At 47.0% G+C, this 23,906-nt stretch overlaps 1 protein-coding gene across 3 annotated transcripts in view; it reads left to right on the top strand.

Annotated features, from left to right (window-relative positions):
* Positions 1 to 23,906, top strand: part of PXDN (peroxidasin) — a 78,237-nt gene that overhangs the window by 40,442 nt on the left and 13,889 nt on the right. For all 3 annotated transcript variants that reach the window (XM_080932730.1, XM_080932731.1, XM_080932732.1), the window contains 13 exons: positions 2,128 to 2,199; positions 2,534 to 2,605; positions 4,251 to 4,420; positions 4,680 to 4,797; positions 6,762 to 6,931; positions 11,236 to 11,508; positions 13,844 to 13,960; positions 14,943 to 15,101; positions 15,764 to 15,876; positions 16,859 to 17,015; positions 19,238 to 19,346; positions 19,959 to 20,116; positions 22,036 to 23,539. In XM_080932730.1, the coding sequence (XP_080788856.1) occupies positions 2,128 to 2,199; positions 2,534 to 2,605; positions 4,251 to 4,420; positions 4,680 to 4,797; positions 6,762 to 6,931; positions 11,236 to 11,508; positions 13,844 to 13,960; positions 14,943 to 15,101; positions 15,764 to 15,876; positions 16,859 to 17,015; positions 19,238 to 19,346; positions 19,959 to 20,116; positions 22,036 to 23,539 (3,192 nt within the window). The remainder of the gene's footprint in view (positions 1 to 2,127; positions 2,200 to 2,533; positions 2,606 to 4,250; positions 4,421 to 4,679; positions 4,798 to 6,761; positions 6,932 to 11,235; positions 11,509 to 13,843; positions 13,961 to 14,942; positions 15,102 to 15,763; positions 15,877 to 16,858; positions 17,016 to 19,237; positions 19,347 to 19,958; positions 20,117 to 22,035; positions 23,540 to 23,906) is intronic.

A 23,906-nucleotide genomic window follows, 5' to 3' on the forward strand; every position in this document is an offset into this window, starting at 1 on the left:
AAAAAAACTCCTGGAAATATCTAGAGGCTTTATAGCTTGCAAATGATACTTTCTGTTTTCATGAAGATGTCACAGCACTAACCTGACAGTGAGTCCCCTGAAGGAGCCCAGCCAGGAGAAATTAGGAGCAAGAGGACTTGAGTGGCTTCTGTAGCCAGTGGGGCTTTCTGCTTTTTGGTGACAGGGAGCAGGATCCCGAGTCATCAGGGATTTGAGAAAACCCTAGGCTAGGAGCGACAGGTTGCTGCAGCTAGCATGTGGCTTTCTTTCTGAGCACTGAATGCTGTAGTGAGACTGGGGGACCACCCCTTCCTCCCAGGTGGGATGAGAGGTACAGGTCACTGTGTCAAACAGGACTCAGGCCCCAGGCTCTCTCTGAGGTCTGTGACTGGGAAAAGAGAGTCCCTGCTGACTCTGCCTCAGATTCCTTCTGTCCTCTCCTACAGAAGATGCATGCTCTCAGCATGCAGCAGGGACTGTGGGAACTGTCAGGCCAAGAAGGCCTGAATGAGGAACCCGGGGCAGTACTCCTTAGGGGGCCCTTGACATCCTTGTTAGCTCCAAATTAGCTGATTCAGCAAAGTTATTCCTTGTACATGAGGAGTCATTCCCTGTGCTCCATTTTCTCAGTCATCCAGGGAAGGATGATGGTGACCAGAACCTACCTGGAACCTCAGCAGTCCAGGGTTCTGCAAACCCTGAAAGCCACTGCCCTTGATGCTTCTTGGGGCAGGAGGTCTAAGACCCACCTGCTCAAACTCCTCTGCCGGCTAAAGGGCTTTGAACATAAACCTTGGTACCTGTCCTTATAGAGCTCTTGACTATCTCTCTTTTCCCCCATCTCGTTCCTCCAGCTTAGCTCAGGACTCATAGTTTTAGCCAGAGACTCTCCAGCAGCTCACCAGTCCCAATGGTTTGTATGAGCTATAAGGGCTGGGAACCAGAAAAACATGTGTTTGTCTCAGCTGCCTAGCACACACCACCAGGCAACCCATGATGGGGACTGAGGATGTCTCTTTGATCCTGTCTCTTTTGGTATCCTTGGATCCGATGATGTGCTGGGGCAATCAGTGACATAGATGTCCTTTTTCTTTCTTGTCTTGTAAACACTTTGTCATATGGGATGAGAGGCACAAGCCTGCACCCAAGGAGGGTCATGGAGACCATGGTGCTATATGCCTGAGGAAGGACAGGTGGGCTGTGGCCCTCTAAGATTAGCAGGCTCTGGACTGGCTCTGTTCAGAGGGTTGCTAGGGAATGAAGCCCATACGGGCAACCAGGAGTAACACTAATCTCGGAGTTAATGTAAACGGGATTGGAGAACAAGAAAGCTTTATATGGAGTTGTGGTGAAGAAGGCTGAGTGTTGTTTCTGCTGCTTGTTTCTGTCTTTAGCCCTTCACTGAATAAAAACATCTGTTACCATGGCCACCTGAATGGAGGTTTCTCTCTAGGCCAGTTATGTCTGAGTAAGAACTTGATTGGTGTTTTATGAATAAAAGCATCTCATCATCATCCAAAAAGAGCAAAGTAGCATCCAGGAGAACAAAATTGGCTACATCCTAAACTATAAATCGTGTGAACTAAGGTGACATCTTAAATAGGAAGCAGAATGGACCCTGGATATTCAGGATGACCTGAGGACCTCTGGGAAGTCCATCATCTCATATGACTTAGAGCTGCTCATCTCCTGCCGGGGTGCCTGGATCTGCATCTACAGCATTCTTAGTACACGGAAGCTTTGACAGTTTCGAGTGCAGGGGTCCTGCGTACGCACACAGACAGGAGTCCTGTCTGCTAGGTTGCTTTTGTTTTTTTTTTTTTTTTTCTTGTCACCTCTCACTGGGTATTTCATAGATTAATGGGAAGTGGCTGGGCCACCATCACACCACTTGGGTTCCTGGAGACCCAGGGCTTGTTAAGTCCTGAGGTATTGTCTGTGGGTCATCCAACTCCAAGGCAGCCTGCCTGCTCTCACTTGTGTCTTCTTGCCTCCACACACTGCTCAGAGCACAGGGACGTACCTAGTGATATGTGGATACAAAGTGTGGGAAAACTTTGGAGCCAAAAATCTGGGTTGGCAAAGGTCGGTAAGTCATTCACATTGTGTTGTTGTTTTATCCCCTAGGTATCTGCACTTTAATCAGATAGAAACGCTGGACCCTGAATCCTTCCAGCACCTTCCAAAGCTGGAAAGACTGTGAGTCCTGCTTCCTTCTTTAACTTGTAGTCGGGCCCCAGCGCCTGCTGCCTGAACAGTCAACATCGGCTTAACCCCTCCATGATGCTTTGGCATAAAATCCCACTCTTGGCCAATAATCAGAAGTGGGACTCAGTATTTTATGTCTGGGAATGGTTGTAAAATAGGAAAAAAATCCAATTATTTCTTGAACCAAAGCACATAACTGTCAACCTCACTCATTCAATAAATGCAGTTGATAAGATGTGTGATCTCTTGGGCTCATTTTCATATGGTTAGGATGGTTTTGTTGTTGTTGTTTTTAAGTAACTTTGTTCTGTTTTCTCTCTGACAGGTTTTTACATAACAACCGTATCACACACTTAGTTCCTGGGACGTTCAGTCAGTTGGAGTCCATGAAGCGGCTGTAAGTGTGTATTCAGATGTCTGTATGTCTGCAGTATTCATGGGAGGCCCTCTCCCCTAGTTCTCTCATTTGGCCTTTTCTGGGGACTGGGCAAGCATTTCCAGCTTCAGCAAAGCCTTAAGAGACCTCCCTATGCCAGGAAAGCAGGCCTGTGAAATCTATGTCAGTGTGAAGAGGGAAGTCCATGACTTTTATATGGCAGCAGGCTGATCCTTTAGTAAGGATGTGGAGACTGTTTTTCAAACTATGTTTAAATTCCCCTAATTAAGTTTTAATTGCAAGATGTGTGTTTTACTGGTGAGAATGAAAGCCAGTCTGGAAGCATCTTCATGTGCCTATTCTTGAAATCCACTTACTTGGATAAGCAAACTGATGCCTACACATTTTTTAAGGCCCTCAGAAGTAAGCTTTGCATGCTTATTATTGTAAGGGAATTGGGGTATATTAGTGCTAATGGAGTTATTTAACAGCCTGGATTGTTTCCCCTGTGCCCTTGAGAGCACTTGCCCAGTTAAGAAGTTACTGGAATGTGTGGTGTCTGTAATGGCCACCCTCTCACAGACATATATCCAGGTAAAGCACCGATGTGCATGAAAGAAAAATAAACAAATTAAAAAACGAAGTACAGAGAGACACTGAAGGCATGTGTGCACATAGGGCAGGCCTCACTCATACAACCTGCTCACACATGCTCTAGATGGTGCTATGTCTCCAGTCCAGTTTTTCCTGCCTGTGTCCACTCATACCAGCAGGCACAGCACCTTTTCCTGTCTGTGTAGTCTGGTCAGAGGCTGCTGTGGCCCTGTAGTTTTATTTAGCATCTCTACCTTATAAATGGTAGAGGCGGGCTTCATCTGTGAGTGCGCTGTTGTTACTTTATCATCCATGAGACGAAGGTTCTTCAGGAAAGAAATCAGGCGAGGTGACTTCATGTTAGAGTGGGAAGATAGGATGAACACTCATCTTTGGTAGGTAAGAGGGAGAAAAACATTGCTAGATAAATGCCATAGAAAGCGACCCAGGAGAAGTCAGGGCAAAGGGTGAAGTAACCAATGGACTAGCCTGCAGATGGATTTCCATATTTGCAGCCTCAGAGGGATACACTCCTCTTTGAGAAGAATGTCAACCCTTCCAACCCAGTACATCCCTTCCTTTGCTGGCTTTACATTGCTCCAATAGGAACATCCTAAATTTGGAGATAAGCTGAACCCATCAGAGTTGGCCTTGCCCCTCAATGGTCTTACTGATATATCCTCTCCCAAGGAGCCATAAAGATGGTGTGTAGCCTTCTTCCAGCTTACTCAACTGGCTGGGGTAGACTGGACAGGTGTGCCATGGCGACCTACCCATCCAGACTCACCCACTGCCCTCTTGACCCTGGTATGGCTGTAGGGTCTTGCTATTCAGAAGCGGATTGCAGGCTGAGTGACCTAGCAAGTAGTGGCTCTTATATCCAGTACCCATCCCTTCTCTGGGCTTGGGGTACTGCATCCTGTTCGTCATATCTCCTCATCACTTGATTACTGCCTCTATTCTCATCATCTTTGGCATACCTTAAGGCTCCAGAACCTGGAAGTTGATCTATCCAGTATGGCTCAGTGTCTCCTAAACACCCAGGAGTCTTCTTGGCTTTTTCTTCCCACAGGCGGTTGGACTCAAATGCACTTCGCTGTGACTGTGGAATCCTATGGCTGGCGGATCTGCTGAAGACCTATGCCCAATCTGGGAACGCACAAGCAGCAGCCACCTGCGAGTATCCCAGACACATCCAAGGACGCTCTGTGGCCACCATCACCCCAGAAGAGCTGAACTGTGGTGAGTGTGTCCTGGAGTCCCTACTGAAGGACTAGTATGACCACAGAAGTTCAGGCTTATCCCCAGTTCACATTGTAGAAGAAAGCTTTTCTTTTCTCCCATCACTGAGGGCTGAGACTCTGGAAAGACAATCTGTCATTTTTGTGGGGGTATCTGTCCTGGGATGTGTATTTAGGCCTTCCTGCCATGAGGAATCCAGTTTGGGCTTCCACGCATGTGAGTCTCATGTTTCTCTGTGGTGTTTGTTCCTTGCCTGTAGAAAGACCCCGGATCACGTCAGAGCCACAGGACGCAGATGTCACCTCAGGGAACACAGTGTATTTCACCTGCAGAGCTGAGGGCAACCCCAAGCCTGAGATCATCTGGCTTCGAAACAAGTGAGTTGTGTGTGAGCAGAAATGTCATTGAAGCGCTGGGGATCATATCAGGAGCCCCATGTACTTCCATGGGGCTCTCTGTCTTTAATAGACACCTCCTCCTTCTATGTAGGAAGGTGTAAAAGAGAAAACTATTCCTTGTCTTCCCTCTTCTACATAGCAGCTGCCTGGGAGACACTTTTGAGCCCATGTCCCTGGGAGAAGTGTTTTCTCTCCATGGATTTATTCTGCTTAGGCCATAGGTCCCTTTTCCCTGGTCAGCCACTGGACCTGGCAGCATGCTGGAACTTTCTTGCCCCATCAAGTGGGAGCTGGAGAAGTACTGCATGCCCATTTCTGCCCATTTGTTTTCTGGCCAGGGCCTCTGGTATTTGGCAAGGTGTCTGTGAGTTTTGGACCCAAGCCATGGTGATAGACTGCCTGGGGTTGGGGGTTATGATAAGTCTGCACAGGCCCCGTTGGCTTCTAGAGTCATGTCCTGAATGAAGGAGCTTCTCTCCATTCTACAGACAGAGGTGTGTCTGCCAAACATCTGGCAGCAGTGGCTCAAGGATGGCAGAAGGGGTCGCCTGCTGGCCTGCACCCTCCAGTTGGACCTGAGAGTTAGGTGTTGGGTTTAGTATGGGGGGGGGTCACAGAGAGAGGTGGAGAGGGACACACATGTTTGGGTTAGGGCAAGCCATGATAACTATGATACAGGGGCAGAGACCCAGGTGGGAATGAGGTCACAGTGCCTGGGAGTTCTAGTTGGAAGTTAGAATTTTTAGAGAGAAATCCTGAACACAAAAGCAGTGTATTGTTGCCTCTTAGATCTATTTGTACCAAGAGGCATCTGCCCAAGCAAGGACTGCTCTCATGGCCTGGCTCCCAGTATGTTCATGCCAAGCTCAGTGGCTGTGTTCAGTCTTGTGGAAGCAGAGAGGCCTCCTTGAGAACATTATGAGTGGAATTTAGGAACAAGACGTTCAGACGCTGACTGTCAAGTCATCCTTGTCCTAGCTGAGGCTGAGATTCCAGCACAAGCATGAACCTCTCTCTCTTAAGTAAAACTCTGCTCACAGATGGAACAGATGGGGGTGTGCCTACTCAGTATTTGAGAGAGGTCAGGGACACAGTGTAAAGGTGCATCAAAGTCATGAAGAGCTCAGCACTGTGCTCTTGAGTTGGTCACACTGACGTGGATCGAAGCTGTATAGGGAAAATGTGACAGACATCCAGCTGTTTAAAACCCTGCGTGCCATGGCTAGTTCTGGGGGCTGAGAAGAGTTAAAATCCAGAACTGGAATTCCAAAGTATTAGAGGTTTGTATCAAACAGTAGAAGAGTATGAATATGTCTCAGGATGGTCATAAATGGAAGTTTATAAATGAAAGACTTGATGCTTAAGTTAAAACTACAAAAATAAATGTGAAAGACCTCGCTTGACTCAATCCCAAGGCCTGGCCTCTAGTGCCAGCTCTGCTTGTTACCCACTGAGGAGGTTCCCTAGCATTCCTGCTGTTGACCCACATGTACCCAGGGCTTGCTGCCATCTTGGGAGACAGCAGCATGCCCAGATGAATGAACTTCTGATCTTTCTGCCCCTACTTCTCAAAGTACTGAGATTATAGATGTGGGAACCATGCCTAGTTTCTTCCTCTTAACTAAATAAAACTATTTCTACAAAAACAGGGAAATGTTTAATTTACATTTTCCATTAGGCTCATATTTTTTTTTTGTTTGGGATTAGGACCACATTAAAGCATTTGGATTGGCATGTCACAGTGAAGATAGATTTGCAGGTTTCTAGACATGCCTGCTAAGTCCCAGTTGCTGAGGAGGACATGGCTGGAAGGCTGTTGCTTTTGGTCTCTGACTGGCATGTGCCATGTGCATTCCAGAGCATCAGAGGCTACTGTAGGACTGACCCCTCTAGAGGTGCAGTGTCCTCTTAAGCTGTGAGTGCCCTGGTCTCTGTCTTTATAGTAACGAGCTGAGCATGAAGACAGATTCTCGCTTAAACTTGCTGGACGATGGCACGCTGATGATCCAGAACACACAGGAGGCGGATGAGGGTGTCTACCAATGCATGGCAAAAAACGTGGCTGGAGAGGCGAAGACACAGGAGGTGACCCTCAGGTACTTGGGGTCTCCAGGTAAGTGGAGGATATTGCAAGCAAGGGTTACTCTAACATCCCACTGTCTTTTTTTTCTTTGACCTCCTACTCAGCTAAGTCAGAGATGGTAAGGTTCCTAAGCCAAGTGTCCCACAAGACTTCTGAAGCATAGAGTCATAGGTCATTCTAACCTGCCTCAAGCCCATAGCTGCCCCTCCCCCAGGGGCACGCACAGAAGCTCTGAGTTACTACTGCAGGCAAGAAACAGCAATGGAAACCTAAAGAGACTGGCCATGCCTCACTCCAGGCACCTGCTCAACCACTTCAAATCCCTGCCTCTTGTCATCGAGGTGTCTGTTTGCCAGGGGCTTTGATTATTTCAAAGAAAAATTTAAAATATTGATTTTTATTTAGTAGATCCATCTTTGAGGTGCTAACATATAACACTTAAGGTATAAAAAGTCTGTCTAAAACAGGGAAGCACAGCTGTGGCCTCTATACCTCTGCTGCGCAGGTACTAGCCCTGTTCTGTCCATGGCCTGTGTCTACTGTGGATCCAGACAGTGGACACCTTAGTCTTGGACACCAACCAGGGACGTGTGCAAGGCATGGTGCTTCACACTGTTGGGTAGCCTGAGTTCTGTGAAGCTTTCTTGCTGCCTTGGCTTTGTCTACAGGTTGCTAAGCATCTGCTTTTACTTAAAATTCTGTTTTTTAAGACTTTTGTAAAAAAAAACCAACCTGGAGCGGTGTACCTGATTCTGAGTTGTTTGTTTAAATTATGTTTTTTATGACTGTCTCCTTTGTCTTGGTACATCCCAGCATCGATAATTAAATATTAATAATTTAGAATGCCTAGCTGCTTAATTTGGTTCCGAGGAAATCGAGTAGGAGATTGGAGTTGGATTAGAGCCACAAGGCAAGTAATTTGCTGTGAAATTTGGCTCCGGGCAGCTAGCATCTTTGGGAGAGATATTGCTGTTAGCCTTTAGAGAAAAGGAAAATGTGGGTCCTGGGTCCTGGTCATAGACAGTGGTGTACATAAGCAGCAGAGGCGGCTCCAAGTTGGATTTGTGGTAGTTCAACAGTGAAGTGTGTCATAGGACATGGGGAACAGGGTAGGCTTGGGTAACAAACTTACTAAGCAGAGATGCCCTGAACACAGGTCACTGAATCCCGGATAGCTTTGTGGTCTGAGCATTCTGAATTTAACTCCTTTAAATGTGAATTACATTTCTTCTAGCCAATGGTTTTATTTAACAGAGTGTATAGGCATAGCTGGCTCAGATGTACACAAAGGGCCTCCTCCAGAATACTGTTCAACCTGGGATCTCAGAAAGGGGTCAGTTGAAGACTGCAGACTAAACCCTGTGGACCAATCCTGGCCACTTCCCATTCATCTAAAGTTTACAATTTAGCTATTGCATTTTAAAATGACTGACACTTTTAAAAGAACATTTTATGTGCTACATGATGATGATAAGAAGCTCAGATGTCAGTGCCTGTATAAATGTCTTGTTGGGACATTGCTGGCTGCCTTCTTGCTGTAGCGGCAGAGAGTTGATGAGAAACATAGTCTGTGGGCCACAAAGCTGACAAGCTGTATCACTGACCTGTGTAAATGCCTTTAAACTCCAGTCCCAAACTGTGGCAGTAGCCTGTAGAAAGAGAAAGAAAGCCTATCTTTCCAGGATAAGAAACAGATAATTATGCTTTATGTATTTTGAAGTACTATTATTAGGGGCATATAAATTATATCCTATTTTTCCAGTGAATTAAGCTTCTGAGCATTGTTATTAAACCTATATTTTCATCTTCCCAGTACTCTGTAGAAGATTTTTATATAGTATACAGTATGTGTGCATACACCCATGCAACAGCATGCGTGGAGATCAGAGTTGCTTAGCTCTCTTCTGTTACCAAGTGGGTACCAGGGATTGAACTCAGGTTGTCAGATTTGGCAGCAAATGCTTTAACTCACTGAGCACTTGCTGGTTCTTATTTAAGAAAACTTTAAATGTATTCTTAAATCTTGTATTACATTTTATTTATTTATTTAGACAGAGACAGGGGCAGAGAGAGAGAGAGAGAGAGAGAGAGAGAGAGAGAGAGAGAGAGAGAGAGAGAGAATGACTGTGCATATGGAAATCAGAGGGCAGGTTGTGGAAGCCTGAGGATCACTTTTTTTTTCTGCCTAATGACTGACCTCATGTTGGCAGGCTCAATAGCAGGCACCTTTTACCCACAGAGTTATTTTGCTGGCCTTTAAACGTATCCATAAATTACCAAAGTCTTAAGTTACTTATTTATCTTTCTCTTCAAAATACCCATCTCAGCTTGTGTGCCATTGAATTCCGTGTACTTTTAACCTGCAAGATGCTTTTATTATTTCTTCTTCCTCTGCCTTTCCTTCTGTCCTTCCTGTTTCCCACCCCCTCTTCCTCACACCCTTGGGAATCACCACCTTTGCTTGATATAGAAGTGATGATGTAGCCCCTGAGCCCCTGAGGGTACCAACCAGCATTGAAGAGATAGAGCCACCATGAGAGGAGAATCCTTTCTCCCCTGGTCATTCAGATCCTAGGGCATGGTTGGGAACTGCCTTTCTTTTTAGTCCTTTCTCCTCCTGGTGGTGTGATACCAACTTGGGGCCTGAGTGTCCAGTTTATTGCTTTACTCCTCTGGAGCCTAATCTTATCCCATTTTGACTAATGATAGAGGGGCTGCACATGCCCTCAAGCAGATCTGACTTCAGAATTGTTCTGAACTTTGAATAGGTTTCAGTTAGACGCTACTAGTGAATTCTGATAGTACAACCTAAACACCAGCAGATACTAAAAGTAAAGCCCCACCCCTGCCTTTCCCTTCATTTACTCCTCCCCCTGCCCCGTTCCTGTCCTTTACACAAAACGTTTGTGGGCACTTCTGTTCCTTCTAGACCAAGCAAGCATAAGCAAGGCTTGTGTACTAGAAGGGCCCTGTTCTCTCACTTCCAACAGGATCCACCATTTATTTAACCAGCCAGTCTTTCATATACCTCGGATGCTTTTCCAAACTTCCCATTTCCTTTATTCAAAACCTTTGCATGAGCTCTCTTTGAATTCCAGAGATTCAGTGAATTTTTTAAAAAGAAAATGCAACCTAGAACACAATCCATCTTCAACTTACATTCTAGGATGATACACCACATTCCAGGTGCTAATGTCCACAAAGAGGGGGGCTGAATATAGAACCTCCATAAGTAGTAGAAATGCCTCATGCTACCTGTGTTTAATTTTGCAAGCAATTAAAAAGAATCTTGGCTTTGGGGCTTTTTGCATTTCATATTTATGAATAAGGATTATGAGCTACAACTGGCACATGGGTTAAAAGAAAGAAAAATGCATATATGTCTTAGGAAATCGTGTGTAGGATGAGTTCCATAGACTGTACTGTCCAGTACAAAGGTGTGTGCAGCTCCTGTTCCTATGGCCTTGGTTACTTCTCTCCGTGTAGACTGAGTACTGACTCTGGCTCCATTGTATGCAGACACCTTCCTATGAAACATATTAGCAAATGTGTGGCTGTCCCTCCGTGCTAGATTTAGAGTTGAAACTATTCTTTCCTTGTAGTTATTTGTCTTTTTTGCTGTTGTTTTGTGATGAAAATGATATTTTATATAGTTGAAATATATCTACCCTACAAACAATTTTATGGGCCAATATGGACTAACCACCATTAATCAATTTGCTGGTGTATTTATTATAAACAAAAGGAAAGGTTCTTCATAAAGTTGAGGGTGTGTCTGAGGGAAGAAATGCAGCTTTCTCTACAGTGGTCATTTTCCACAGGTTGCCTGCATTTGAATGATCTGGGAGTAGGTAACATTTTCTTTTCTGCACTTTTAAAATTTAATCCATGTTTTCATATGTTACTGTAGACTCATGCATACTACAGTGTGGAGGTCAAAGGGTAATCTTCACTGTTGGTTGGTACATGTCTTGTACCCTGTTTGAGACAGGGTCTCTTGTTGGTCACCAGGTCACCGCTTTGTACAATGAACTATCTGGTCAAACTAGAAGTGCTGGGACTACAGATGCTACTCCACCTGGGGTTTTGTGTGTGCTGGGGATTTAAACTGAGGCCTTTGTGTTCAAATGCAAGTGTCTTATTGTTTACTTGGCCATTTCTTCAGCCCCATCTGTACATTTATTTGAAAGGGAAAGACAAGGAAGCCTGTGATTAAACGTTACTGCTTTTGCTTATCTTGGAAGCTATTGGGTAGATGAGCAGCCAGGACATCAAAGCTACCATGTAGCTCCTGAAGCTATGCGAAATTAATTGGGAATTTTTGTTTGTGACAGCCCGACCCACTTTCGTAATCCAGCCGCAGAACACAGAGGTACTGGTGGGTGAGAGTGTCACTCTGGAGTGCAGTGCCACGGGCCACCCACTGCCTCAGATCACCTGGACAAGAGGCGACAGAACACCCTTGCCGATTGATCCCCGAGTGAATATCACGCCCTCTGGAGGACTGTACATACAGAATGTTGCCCAGAGCGACAGCGGCGAGTACACATGCTTTGCATCCAACAGTGTGGACAGCATCCACGCCACAGCCTTTATCATTGTCCAAGGTGAGCATCCTTGTGTGCCATCAGAGTCTTGGCTTTGTGTAGCTCCAGTAGCCTTCTTGGCTTTACCCTGCCTGTACCACTTCATTTGCTCTTTCTCGTCTGTCTGTTTTTTGAGACAAGGTCTTACCAGACCAGCCTGTCCTTGAACTTGTGATTCTCCTCTTGAATTCTGGCATTAAGATATATGCCACCATGCCTAGCCATTTTGGTATGGGCATATTGCGTGCTTCTGTGAATGTTCATGTATATGTACTTTTGTATGTCTGTGGGTGTGCATATATAAACCAGAGAACAATTACAGGGACTGACCTAGCTTTGGGGGGTTTGGGGTTGTTTTGATTCTGTTTTGTTGTTGTTTGTCTGAGACTGAGTTTCTCACTGCCCTGGAACTTACCAAGTAGGCTAGACTGGCTGGCTAGGAAGCTTCAGGTACCCACCTCCCTAGCACCGTACACAGCTTTGTTTTATGGGATTTCTAAGCATTGAGCCATTTCTCCAACTCTGCCTTGCTTTTTAAAATCTGTAAGAGCCGCTCCATTTGACCTATTATGCATGATTTGGTGATTAGACAGCTTTCTTTCGGAGGGTAGGACTTTGAGGTTACAATGTTCAGAGCACCCAAGTACTGACGTCTGTGAGTGTGGACATGAACACCTGGTCATTGGAAGTGACTCGGTGTGTGTATGATGCAGTAGCTCTGAGTACATCCCAAGGTCACAGTGGTCACAGCTAGCCAGGGTGTACTGACATCACAGTAGTGTGTTACAGTACACTACCAGGGGCACATCGGTAACAAGGCAGACCTTTCTTAGATGACAATGGCAAATATACCTTGCACAAAGATGTGAATGCACTCTTGAGCCAGAGGGGTTGTAAGTCAGTGTGCATACCATGTACACAGCTGCGAGTGTACCCTGAAGTCACATTGATAGTGAGCCAGTGTAAGCGTTTTGTACATGTGCCCTCATGTCACAGTGATCTTGAGTAAGTGTCTTCACCATGGAGCTAGCTGTACTGTTCTCCAAGATGGGGTTTAAAACAGAGCCCTGGAAGAAGTTTCCCTTCTAATTTCTTAACAGACCTTAGGTGAGTGTATTTATTTCCAGGTAAAGCCAGGCATATGATAGGTGTGCCTCTCTTCTCAATGGTCTCATGCCTCACTAGCCATTTCCTGTGAATCAGCCTTTCCCATTTCCTGTCTACACAAAGCCGTGCAGTCATGGAAGGCAGGTTTACCTCTTTGTATGGTTTCTTTATAAGGCAGGCTCTGATCGGACACACCGTAACGTGCTCTTAATTATTCAGGAGCCCTTATTCAAGTCAGTTGCACAGAAGCACCAGGTGACAAGTTTAACCATTTGCGTATTGTAACTAGTAGTGATGTAGGCCTCTCCCTTCAGCTTCCCCCAGGGTGAATACAGTGTCCTTGGTACCCGATGCATTGAAACCTGCAGCATGCTGTGTGAATGGTCTTCTGTGTCCCGCTCTGTGTAGCTCTGAGGGAGCACTGTTCTTGGGTGTTCTTTCTGTGTATTTACCTTTCTCTGAGTGCCTTTCCCCCTGCTTCACTTGGAGACATGGTGGGACGTGGCACTATTCCTGAAGGGAAATGAACAAACCTCTACCACCCCAGATAGGGAACTGATGGCAACCCAAAGGACGTATATCAGCAGAGTTTGTGGGGAGGGCAGTTTTTTACATGAATATAGGTGAGCAGAAATGACTCAAACAGCAGCATCACAAGTGACCACCAGAGCATGAGTCCCAAAAGCAGGGGACCTGGAACTCCCTGCATAGCTGCAGGCAGCACCACGGGGTGGGGAGTGAGTGACCTTCCTAGTTGGTGCAGTTACTCTGGGTCTCTTTCAGGCAGCTCGGCTTCTTCTTGTGTGTTTTTGTTTTTGTTTTCTAGTCAGCTTGACTTGTCTCTGCTGCTGTGACTCTGTTTGCTGGTGTCTGCTTCTTCCATGTGGCAGGGACTGTCTCAAAATGTCTCTCAGCAGTGTATTGTTTCTATGCTCCTGTGGAGGAAGAAGGGGAGTGAGTGTGGTCCATTTGGGGGACTTTCTTAAGCTGTTTTGTGTCACTTGCTTGTTCCCTTAGCAAGCTTCCCAGTGGCATTTATTTCCCTCTCCTAAGAACATCCTATTGTTTCACCTTCTTTCCGCGTCTTACGCCTTAGGTTTACTCCAAGATGGAGGCTTTCATCTCAGTGGAACAGGCACACAGTCCATGTTACCCTTGCTACGGTCCTTTTGCTGTGCTGCTACATGACACGGTCACTTTACAGGGTGTTGTCTCCCAGTGTCACATTTAAACTGTTCTTCCTCTGCAGCCCTTCCTCAGTTCACTGTGACCCCTCAGAGCCGAGTGGTCATTGAGGGACAGACTGTGGATTTCCAGTGTGAGGCTAAAGGCTACCCTCAGCCAGTCATCGCCTGGACCAAGGGAGGTAAGATGTTACTCTGGGCCCTCTACCTTCTCATACATCTAGGACCAGGTCCCTGGTCAGGCAAAACTGGTACTGTTCCCAAAGACTGGAAGAGGATGTAGGTATCCCCAGGACCTACCTTGTGGTGCAGCATGGGTGGTCACTGTAGGCATCATGGATTGAAGCTCCCAGCATGTGAGCTAGAATTTTGCAGGTCCCTCGTAGAGCCCACTAAAATGGGATTCATCTCCTGACTCCCAGAGCTATCCCCTCTTTCCACCCTTGGTATTTGATTGCTTAGCACTTGGTCACTTAATGGCTCCTGTGGTCTGATGGAAGCTCCTACGGTTGGGTGAGATTGTGACAAGGGTATGCGACATGTTCACTAATCAAACCTCTGTAGGTCTCCAGTGTTCCTACCCTGAAGCCTAGTCAGGGACCCTGGAGATGACCTGCTACTTTTTTTCTTCAACCAAAAAGACAAAAATCCTCCCACTGAGAAGTCCTGCTCAAGGCTCCTGAGGCATAGACTGAGGCAGAGGCTATCTAGACACCTTGGTTGGCTAGGGAGGCCGCCTGGTAGAAAGGCTTGTCCACAAAGACACGTGGGAGTATCCTCCTCTAATGAGCTTGCCTTCTTTGCAAATTGAGCCAAGGTCCCCTTTCAGTCTGTTTCCTTAGGCATAGCTAGGGGTCAGCCCTACTGAGTCCATGTCTTGTCCTTGCTCCTAATTTTGCCCTTTTCCTCTGTTCTCTATTCCTTTCTATGATACTCCTTGGGGTCATCATTTGACTCCTCCTTTAGGACGGCCAGTCACTGTAGCAGCCCACATGTGGTGTTGAATAAGGGCCTGCTTACTGGAGCAGAAGAGGCCATTTGGTATCAGATCCAGATAGTTCAGCCCAGTGACACTGCCATCTTTAGAGATAACATTCTTTGTCTCATAGCCTACCCTGAAAGCCTCTCTGTCCAGGGTGCCTGACGTCTTACCCCGCTTTGTAGGGAGCCAGCTCTCAGTGGACAGGAGGCACTTGGTGCTGTCCTCAGGAACACTCAGGATTTCTGGGGTGGCCCTGCATGACCAGGGCCAGTATGAGTGCCAGGCTGTCAACATCATCGGCTCCCAGAAGGTTGTGGCCCACCTGACTGTGCAGCCCAGAGGTAGGTGCTATCAACTTGTGGATCTGTGCGTGCCTTCCTGCAGATGACATCAGTGTCAACATTGTCACTTTAGCTTTTCTGGTCTCTGTTGTTATGTTTAGAACCCTGGCTCTGTTCATGAGGGATTCACACAAGACACTTAAACCTCTTTCTTTGTTATGAAAATATTTATTCATGTCATGCTGGCCTCGGTGAGACTGGCTTTGTTAGTGAGCATATTAGGGTAACAGGTAGATGTAGGCTGAAGCCACTGAGCTATCATGAACCTTGTTTTGTCTCTTAGACCCATAGTATCCACTGTGGGTTTTGTTGACTTTTCTTCCTGCACTTGCTCAGCAAACCCAATGTCCAGCTCCCCGTGGTGGGATCCAGTGATAGTGTCTGTTAAGCTCCCTTTCCAGTCCAATGAATCTTGAGCATCAGGATGGTGTTTTGACAGTGGGCCACACCACACTGTAAATGGCTGCCTGCTGGTCATGGGTATGGGTCAGAGAGCACAGGACGCCTGGCTTTGTGGCAAAGCCTCAGAGCTTTCAGCTAGGCCAATAAGACCTGAGTCTAGCTTAGTTACAGGGCTCTGGGTTGGCCTATGTATGGACTGTTCTTCTGAAGCTTTGAGGTACAACTCAGGTTGCTGCCTCTTTCTCACACTTGCCTTGCAGTCACCCCGATATTTGCCAGCATTCCCAGTGACATGACTGTAGAGGTGGGCACCAACGTGCAGCTGCCTTGTAGCTCTCAGGGGGAACCAGAGCCAGCCATCACCTGGAACAAGGTAAGAGCTGGAACCTCACCCAGGCTCCTTCTGATGCAGTAAGTGTATATTTAAAGTACCCAGAAGGAAGTCTGCTTATTCTCTCTCTCTCTCTCTCTCTCTCTCTCTCTCTCTCTCTCTCTCTCTCTCTCTCTCTCTCTCTCCACACACACACACACACACACACACACACACACAATTTGTTTTTCAAGGCGGATTTCTCTATTTACCTCTGGCTGTACTATCAGTCTCTCTGTAAACTAGGCTGGCTTTAAACTCAGAGTTCTACCTGCCTCTGCTTCCCAAGTGCTAGGATTTAAGGCATGCGCCACCACCACCTGGCCAAAGGAAGTCTTAATAGTAAAAAATAATAAAAACAAAACATAAACCTTCAGCATCAGAAGCAAAGAAATTCTCTTATAGGTCTACAGCTTCACAGAGTGAAGCTGAATTTTTACTTCATCATTTTTCTTTGCACATTATATTGAGCACACTGTTAGGCTGAATTCGCATACTGTATACAGAGGAGCTTGCTGGGACACATAGGGACCTCACTGCTGTCCTCAGAGTACCAGTTCTCGGTTCCCTTCAGCTCCCTCTCTGCTCACTTACCTGCTTCAGAGTGATACAGCTGTGGTCTGCGCATGGCTTCTCAGTTCTGTCTCTGAGTCACTCTCTCTCAGGGCATGTCTAGATTCCTAAGCCATCATGACTCTGGGCCTCCAGTAGTTAGCACAGGTATCCCCAGTATAGTGGAGCTCATCTTTTGCACATAGCTCTCTTCTCAGCAAAGGAAAGGCGTGTAGTGGAGCTTTCTCACAGAAGGAGTTTGACCTTGAAGAGCAGTAGTAAGTCCTTCCCTGGGAAAGTTGGGACAGATGCAAGCATAGCCTCAGAGAATTTACCATTTGAGCCTTACCAGTTGATCAACATTCTGTCTCCCAGAAAATCAACTTCTGTTTCCTAGTCTTAGTTCAGTTTTGTTTTTGTTATTTTTCTCCAGGACGGTGTTCAGGTAACAGAAAGTGGGAAATTTCACATCAGCCCCGAAGGGTTCTTGACCATCAATGATGTCGGCACTGCTGATGCAGGTCGCTATGAGTGTGTAGCTCGGAACACAATTGGATACGCCTCCGTGAGCATGGTACTCAGCGTGAATGGTAAGATGCATATGCCAAGTGCACGGCATTGTCTCAGAGGGTTTGGGTGACATACTGTCAGGACTCTTCTCATCCTCCAGGCATCCATTTAGGGTAGCTTGAATTGTCAGTGTGACACAGTCTAGAGTCACCTAGGAAAAGCTTATTTAGAAATTACCTAGATATTTGGCTTGTTGACACATCTGTGGAAAATTGTCTTGATTGTCCATTAGTATAAAAACGTTCCCTAAAAAAGGGAGGAAAAAAGGATTATGTTTATTTTCTCTCTACTTTTGATTGGATTTGATAATTTTAAGTTCTTGACTGACTTCCCTGCCTATAACCTGGGATTGTAAGCCAAATATATTCTTTTTTCTCTAAGTTGCTTTCTGCCAGGATATTTGTTACAGTACCAGAAATCAAATAAGAATGGGGTATTAGAATAATTCAGAGAACAGATGTTTGGTCCTAAATTGGCTCATGGCTGGGCTTCTTTTGGCATGCCTTCCCCTTCCTGCACATCTCCACAATCTTTGGCAGCTCTTTTCATACCCAACAGTTTGATTTATAATATCCCTGCTGGCATCATGTGCTTCCCAGTTGGGTATGGTGATGTTCAGTCTGGGACATTACTCATGCACTCGAACTGTCCTTTCCTGGGGCAGTGAGTAGCCAGAGTGTCAAGATTCCATCTCTACATCCATCCCTCCCCACACACACACCTTCATTCTGATTGCCTTGTTCTGCTTTGGGAAAGAGGAGAAACAGGAACCCTGCTCAGACACAGCAGTGGGAATAAGCTGATGAGGAAGTTCTGGTTCTAGAGTTCAGGGATGAGTCAGGGCTGAGAATATTAACATCTTGGGATTAGGTGAGGTTGCCCAGAGGAGCCTGTCTTGAGAACTCAACTGGCTATTCTGCCCTGGAGTTTTTAGCCATCAGACAGGCTAGAAAAGGAAAAGTCAACAAAAAGATATTTTCTAAATGACCAGTAAGGAGATGGGGTCAGAGGCAAGGATGGTACGAACTAGACTCTGTACCTGTCAATCAACATGGGGAGAGAAAGAGTCAGAGTAGGGGAGTTGAGGAAGAAAGATGATGAGTATTAGCAAACAGCCTTGCCTGTCTCAGGGGATGCAGGTCCACCCCAGCAACCAAGTGAAGGACCATTTCAGTAAGGCCCAGATTTATGAGGATAGGAAGGACAATTGACCATTGGGCTAAGATGAGCTGTTTTGGTGGTTAAAGGTAAAAGATTGGTTATGTCTATTTGTGCTTGGCAAAGTCTCACTGCTGATTACGTTATATGAGGTGAGAAAGGAAGAAGTGAGAGTCATACTGGACTTGGTGGTGCATGCCTTTATTGCCAACACTTGGAAGAAGGAAAGAGAACTCTGAGTTCTGGGACAGTTTGGTCTACATAGTGAATTCTAGTCCAGCCAGAGTCTGGCATAGATGTATGTATGTATGTATGTATGTATGGATGGATGGATGGATGGATGGATGGATGTTGGTCTGGTGATAGATATAGAGATATAAATCTATGTCTAGATATATAGATTCTAAGACATTTTCTCAAAAACAAAAAAGAATCAAAGTCTGAAGCTTTGATGGAAACAGGTTTTGTTGTGTTATTTGCTATATAGTGTGTGTTTTTCTGTGTGGTATATATTATGGTGTAGGCTTGTTCAGTGCTGTGTTCTATGTGCTATGATGGTGTAATATGTAGGTGCGATGTGTCTTCTACAGTGTGTTATATAGCAGTTTTTTCTATATCATGAATGGTGGAAGGGACCGGCAATGGATGGGAAACTAAGAAGCTGAGTCCAGCATTGGGGATGGTTGTTCTTTTAGAAGAACAGAAACTCCAGGAATGAAGGCACCTCCTCTGATGTCACTGTCCACCAGATAGACCCTAGGAGCCTCAGCAACAGCCCCCACAGGCATCATGCTGGGTACAAGCACATCTGTGCTTTATTTTGTAAACATTTTGCCTCCTCTACAGGATGTCATGTAACTTTTCAGATTACGAAGTATATGATTTTTAGTGTTTAAACACAGCTTCCGGTAGAATTAATGATGAAATAATTCAAGCGTCGGTTCAGCAAGCAGAAATAGCTTTTGGCCGAAAGCGTGGCTTATGCCTGGATGATGTCATGTCTAGACGCAGCTGTATGAGTAAGAGTGTGGTATTCTTTTATTATTTTTTTTCCCCTCAGTGATATGTTTTCACATTTTTCTAGTTCCTGACGTAAGTCGAAACGGGGATCCATATGTTGCTACCTCTATTGTTGAAGCCATTGCAACTGTTGACAGAGCCATCAACTCTACACGGACACACTTGTTCGACAGGTATGGCGGACGGGCCATGGTGCTGGCCTTGATGGAAAAGTGGGCGGGGTGGGGTGGAATGCATGCTTTCCTAGTGCATGGGTCCTTTGCCTGTTTCAACCCTCCCCCCAAACTTTAATATACAAGTCTGATTAACATTCATGTGCAAGCCATAAGGAACAGCAGCTGACTGGCTTCTCTGGGGTTAGAGTACTAGCAGGAGATGTACCTTCTTCATAGGCGCTGGACTGTGATTCACAATCAAAGCATTTTTAGAAGACCCACCTCATTCTTGTGGCTTGTTAGAAACAATTTGGCCAAAACAAAATGTTACTGAGGTGACCAGTGGATCCCTCCGTGCTGGCAATTGCTACGGACTCTCTGCACCCTAGCTGAAATGCGATGCCTGTGACTCTCTCTCTTGACCTATTAATGGTTTGTTTTCAGTGTCTTTGGTTCTTGTTTGTCTGTTTGTTGCTCTGTCGCCTTCCACCTGGGATGAGTCAGGTACAGTGCACCATGTTGTCGAAAGTAGCGGTAGAAATTTAGTAATCTCAGTACGCTTTTAGTTTCCAGATTTCTGTCCCCAGTGGTTCATCTCATCCATTTATCTCCCTCCCTCACTCCTGCCAGCCGTCCTCGTTCTCCAAACGACCTACTCGCTCTGTTCCGGTACCCACGGGATCCATACACGGTGGGACAAGCCAGGGCAGGAGAGATATTCGAGCGGACCCTGCAGCTGATCCAGGAGCATGTTCAGCATGGCTTGATGGTGGACTTGAATGGAACAAGTCAGTACCATGTTCTCCCATCTTCTGACTTGAGTGCAGGGTAGCAGACACACTCTGCTACATATGCATCATGTAAGAGGCTCTGGCTGTGCCTGCACTGAGATCTCAGCCTACTTTCTCTTGAGCTAACATAGGTCCTGGTATCTCCACCCAGCCTTGGGCTGCCTATAAGCTCCAGGAGAATCCTAGGCCTTGTGGGTCAGAGGATGCTTCTACCTGGTCTTCATGACCTTCCTAAAGTCATCATCAAAACATAGCTAATGACCCCAGGATCAAGGACCCTCATGCTCAGAGCTCAGTTTTATCAAATGCTGCCTAAAGACACTGTCACAGACAAGGCCTTCACTTTCCTCACTGTCTCTTCCCTACAGAGTGTTCCAGTCATCATACAAACCATCTGTGCATGCACACACCTATGCACACACACGTCTATGTGTGTCAGGACTTTGAACAATATAGGACCTGATTGGCTAGGCTAATTGATCTGTGTCTGATTTGGCCTTACTGTGTGTCCTTCCTACAGATTGTCCTTCCTGCGGGTCTAGTTCTTGTGTGATACAGATGAAAGGGAAGCTTCCTAGGACAATCTTGGGGGTAGCTGATGTTTTTAATTGCTTCTCCCAGCCTGGGACTTATCATGGATTTCTGTCTAGATATTTTCAACTCATCCTCTATAAGAAGGGACTGTCTTACAGCCTTTTACATGTATAGACTAAGTCTCCAGAGCCAGACATAGGCTAGAGATACTTTAATGAAAAAATACAGTGCTGGCTCAGATCAGCAGAGAGTAAATGAGCAAGAGAGAGAGAGAGAGAGAGAGAGAGAGAGAGAGAGAGAGACAGAGAGAGACAGAGACAGAGACAGAGACAGACAGAGAGAGAGAGAGAGAGAGAATACACATGATACACATGGATATCTGTCTCACATACTTGGATATGTACACATGTGTGAATGTGTGTGTGCCCATATCTTACATAGGGCATGTCATATGAGTGTGCAGGCAGGATTATGAGCGTGTACATGCATGTGTCTCTGTGTGTGTGTGTGTTTATGAGAGTTCATGTGTGAGTGTGTACACATGAGTTTCAGTGCATGAGCTTGTCCTCAGAGATCTGTGCTTGTCTGAAGACTAGAACACTGTAAGGGAGGGACTGTGAGGAAGGGGAAGACCTTGGCTGTGCTAATCTCTTCAGGCAGCATTTGATGAAACAGCTCTGAGCATGGGGTCCTGAGGTGCTCATGCAGCTATGTTTTGTAGTTGTTTAGGAAGGTCACAGACACTTCTCAGAGGCCTGCTGCCGACCAGCAAGACCTGGGGTTTTCCTGTAGCTTATGGGCAGTCCAAGGCTCCTGAGAAGGAAGGCAACCTGGTGGGAGCCTACCCCTGGCTGGCCAGGTGGGTGGGTGTGTTTTATGATGGATTTTCTGAGATGCAAGGCCAGTGCCGTGAACACTGTCCTGGGCTGATGGCAGAGGAAAGGAGAGGATGACAGGGGTCTCAGGCCCCTGTGGGTGGCCTCACACTGACAGGCAGCTGTAGAATAGACTGAGGAAAAGGAGCTCAGGATAGTAGCCACTGCAGTGTACAGTGATGGGCCTAGAGAAGCTGTTCCATAAGTAGAGGACCTAGGGCTGGTGTGCAGACGCTTCTCTGCCTGTTCCATGGAACAATATGAGGTGAGTCTTCAGTTTTGAACCTCTGAATGTGCTGGGTTTCTTGCAGAGTCACTGTATATAGCTAGTGGCATAAAACCATGCACCCTCTGGAAAGGTGTCAAGACTATCAGCGAGCTGAGCAGGAAGGGAACATCCCACCAGATCAGGTACCAGAGCACCTTCAGGCACCAGCTGTGGAGATGCTGAAGGCGGCAGTCTGCACCGTTGCCGGTGGGAGTCAGTGCCATCCTACTGTGTTACAGGTTACCACTACAACGATCTGGTGTCCCCGCAGTACCTGAGCCTCATCGCCAACCTGTCTGGCTGCACTGCACACCGTCGTGTGAACAACTGCTCAGACATGTGTTTCCACCAGAAGTACAGGACGCACGATGGCACGTGCAACAATCTCCAGCACCCGATGTGGGGTGCCTCCCTGACCGCCTTCGAGCGCCTGCTGAAGGCTGTGTATGAGAATGGATTCAACACACCCCGGGGCATTAATTCCCAGCGTCAGTACAATGGGCATGTACTACCCATGCCCCGCCTGGTGTCCACCACACTGATTGGGACAGAGGTGATCACCCCAGATGAGCAGTTCACACACATGCTGATGCAGTGGGGTCAGTTCCTTGACCATGACCTAGACTCTACAGTGGTGGCCCTGAGCCAGGCCCGCTTCTCTGATGGACAGCATTGCAGCTCGGTGTGCAGCAATGACCCTCCCTGTTTCTCGGTCATGATCCCCCCCAATGATCCCAGGGTGCGGAGTGGGGCCCGATGCATGTTCTTCGTGCGATCAAGCCCTGTGTGTGGCAGCGGCATGACGTCCCTGCTCATGAACTCCGTGTACCCTCGAGAGCAGATCAACCAGCTCACCTCCTACATTGACGCATCCAATGTGTATGGCAGCACAGACCACGAAGCCCGCAGCATCCGGGACCTGGCCAGCCATCGTGGCCTGCTGCGTCAGGGCATTGTGCAGAGGTCTGGCAAGCCCCTGCTTCCCTTTGCCACAGGGCCACCCACTGAGTGTATGCGTGATGAGAACGAGAGCCCAATACCATGCTTTCTGGCTGGTGACCACCGTGCCAACGAGCAGCTGGGCCTGACCAGCATGCATACGCTGTGGTTCCGGGAGCACAACCGCATTGCAGCGGAGCTGTTGAAGCTCAACCCGCACTGGGATGGGGACACTGTCTACCATGAGACACGCAAGATAGTGGGGGCAGAGATACAGCACATTACCTACCGGCACTGGCTGCCCAAGATCCTGGGGGAGGTGGGCATGAAGATGCTAGGTGAGTATAGGGGCTACGACCCCAGTGTCAATGCTGGCATCTTTAATGCCTTTGCCACTGCAGCCTTCAGGTTTGGTCACACTCTGATCAACCCTCTGCTCTACCGGCTGGATGAGAACTTTGAGCCCATCCCACAGGGCCATGTGCCCCTCCACAAAGCCTTCTTCTCACCCTTCCGGATTGTCAATGAAGGGGGCATCGACCCGCTTCTCCGAGGGCTGTTTGGAGTGGCAGGGAAGATGCGCATTCCCTCTCAGTTGCTGAACACGGAGCTCACAGAGAGACTGTTCTCCATGGCGCACACAGTGGCCCTTGACCTGGCTGCCATCAATATCCAGCGGGGCCGGGACCACGGCATCCCACCCTACCATGACTACAGGGTCTACTGCAACTTGTCAGCTGCTTACACCTTTGAGGACCTGAAAAATGAGATCAAGAGCCCCGTGATCCGGGAGAAACTGCAGAGGTGAGTACTGGTAAACTGAGGCACTTTGAGAGGTGTGTAGATATCAAGTGACTGTGGACTGTGATGTCACTGTGTCTGATGTCAAGCTTCTGTGGTGACTTGTGGTCGGGTGGGAGAAGCCTGGTGGCTGAGATCGGCATCTGGGATGGTGCAGAGGCAGCTGAGTGTTGGGGTAGTCTTGTCCATCAGCCTCTCTCTGCTCAGGTAAACTGTAAGAAGTTTTCTGAGATACCACCAGTTGTTGTGTGTACCTAGCAGGGACAGTAAGAGTCACGTGGATAATGGGTCTCAGACTTGCCAGCCTTCTGGGTCTGGCTCTCCAGCTATAGTATGACTCACGCCTGAGTGGTTATTGCCCATAGAAGAG

The sequence above is a fragment of the Micromys minutus genome (genome assembly GCF_963924665.1).
Source record: "Micromys minutus genome assembly, chromosome: 1".
NCBI classification, from domain to species: domain Eukaryota; kingdom Metazoa; phylum Chordata; class Mammalia; order Rodentia; family Muridae; genus Micromys; species Micromys minutus.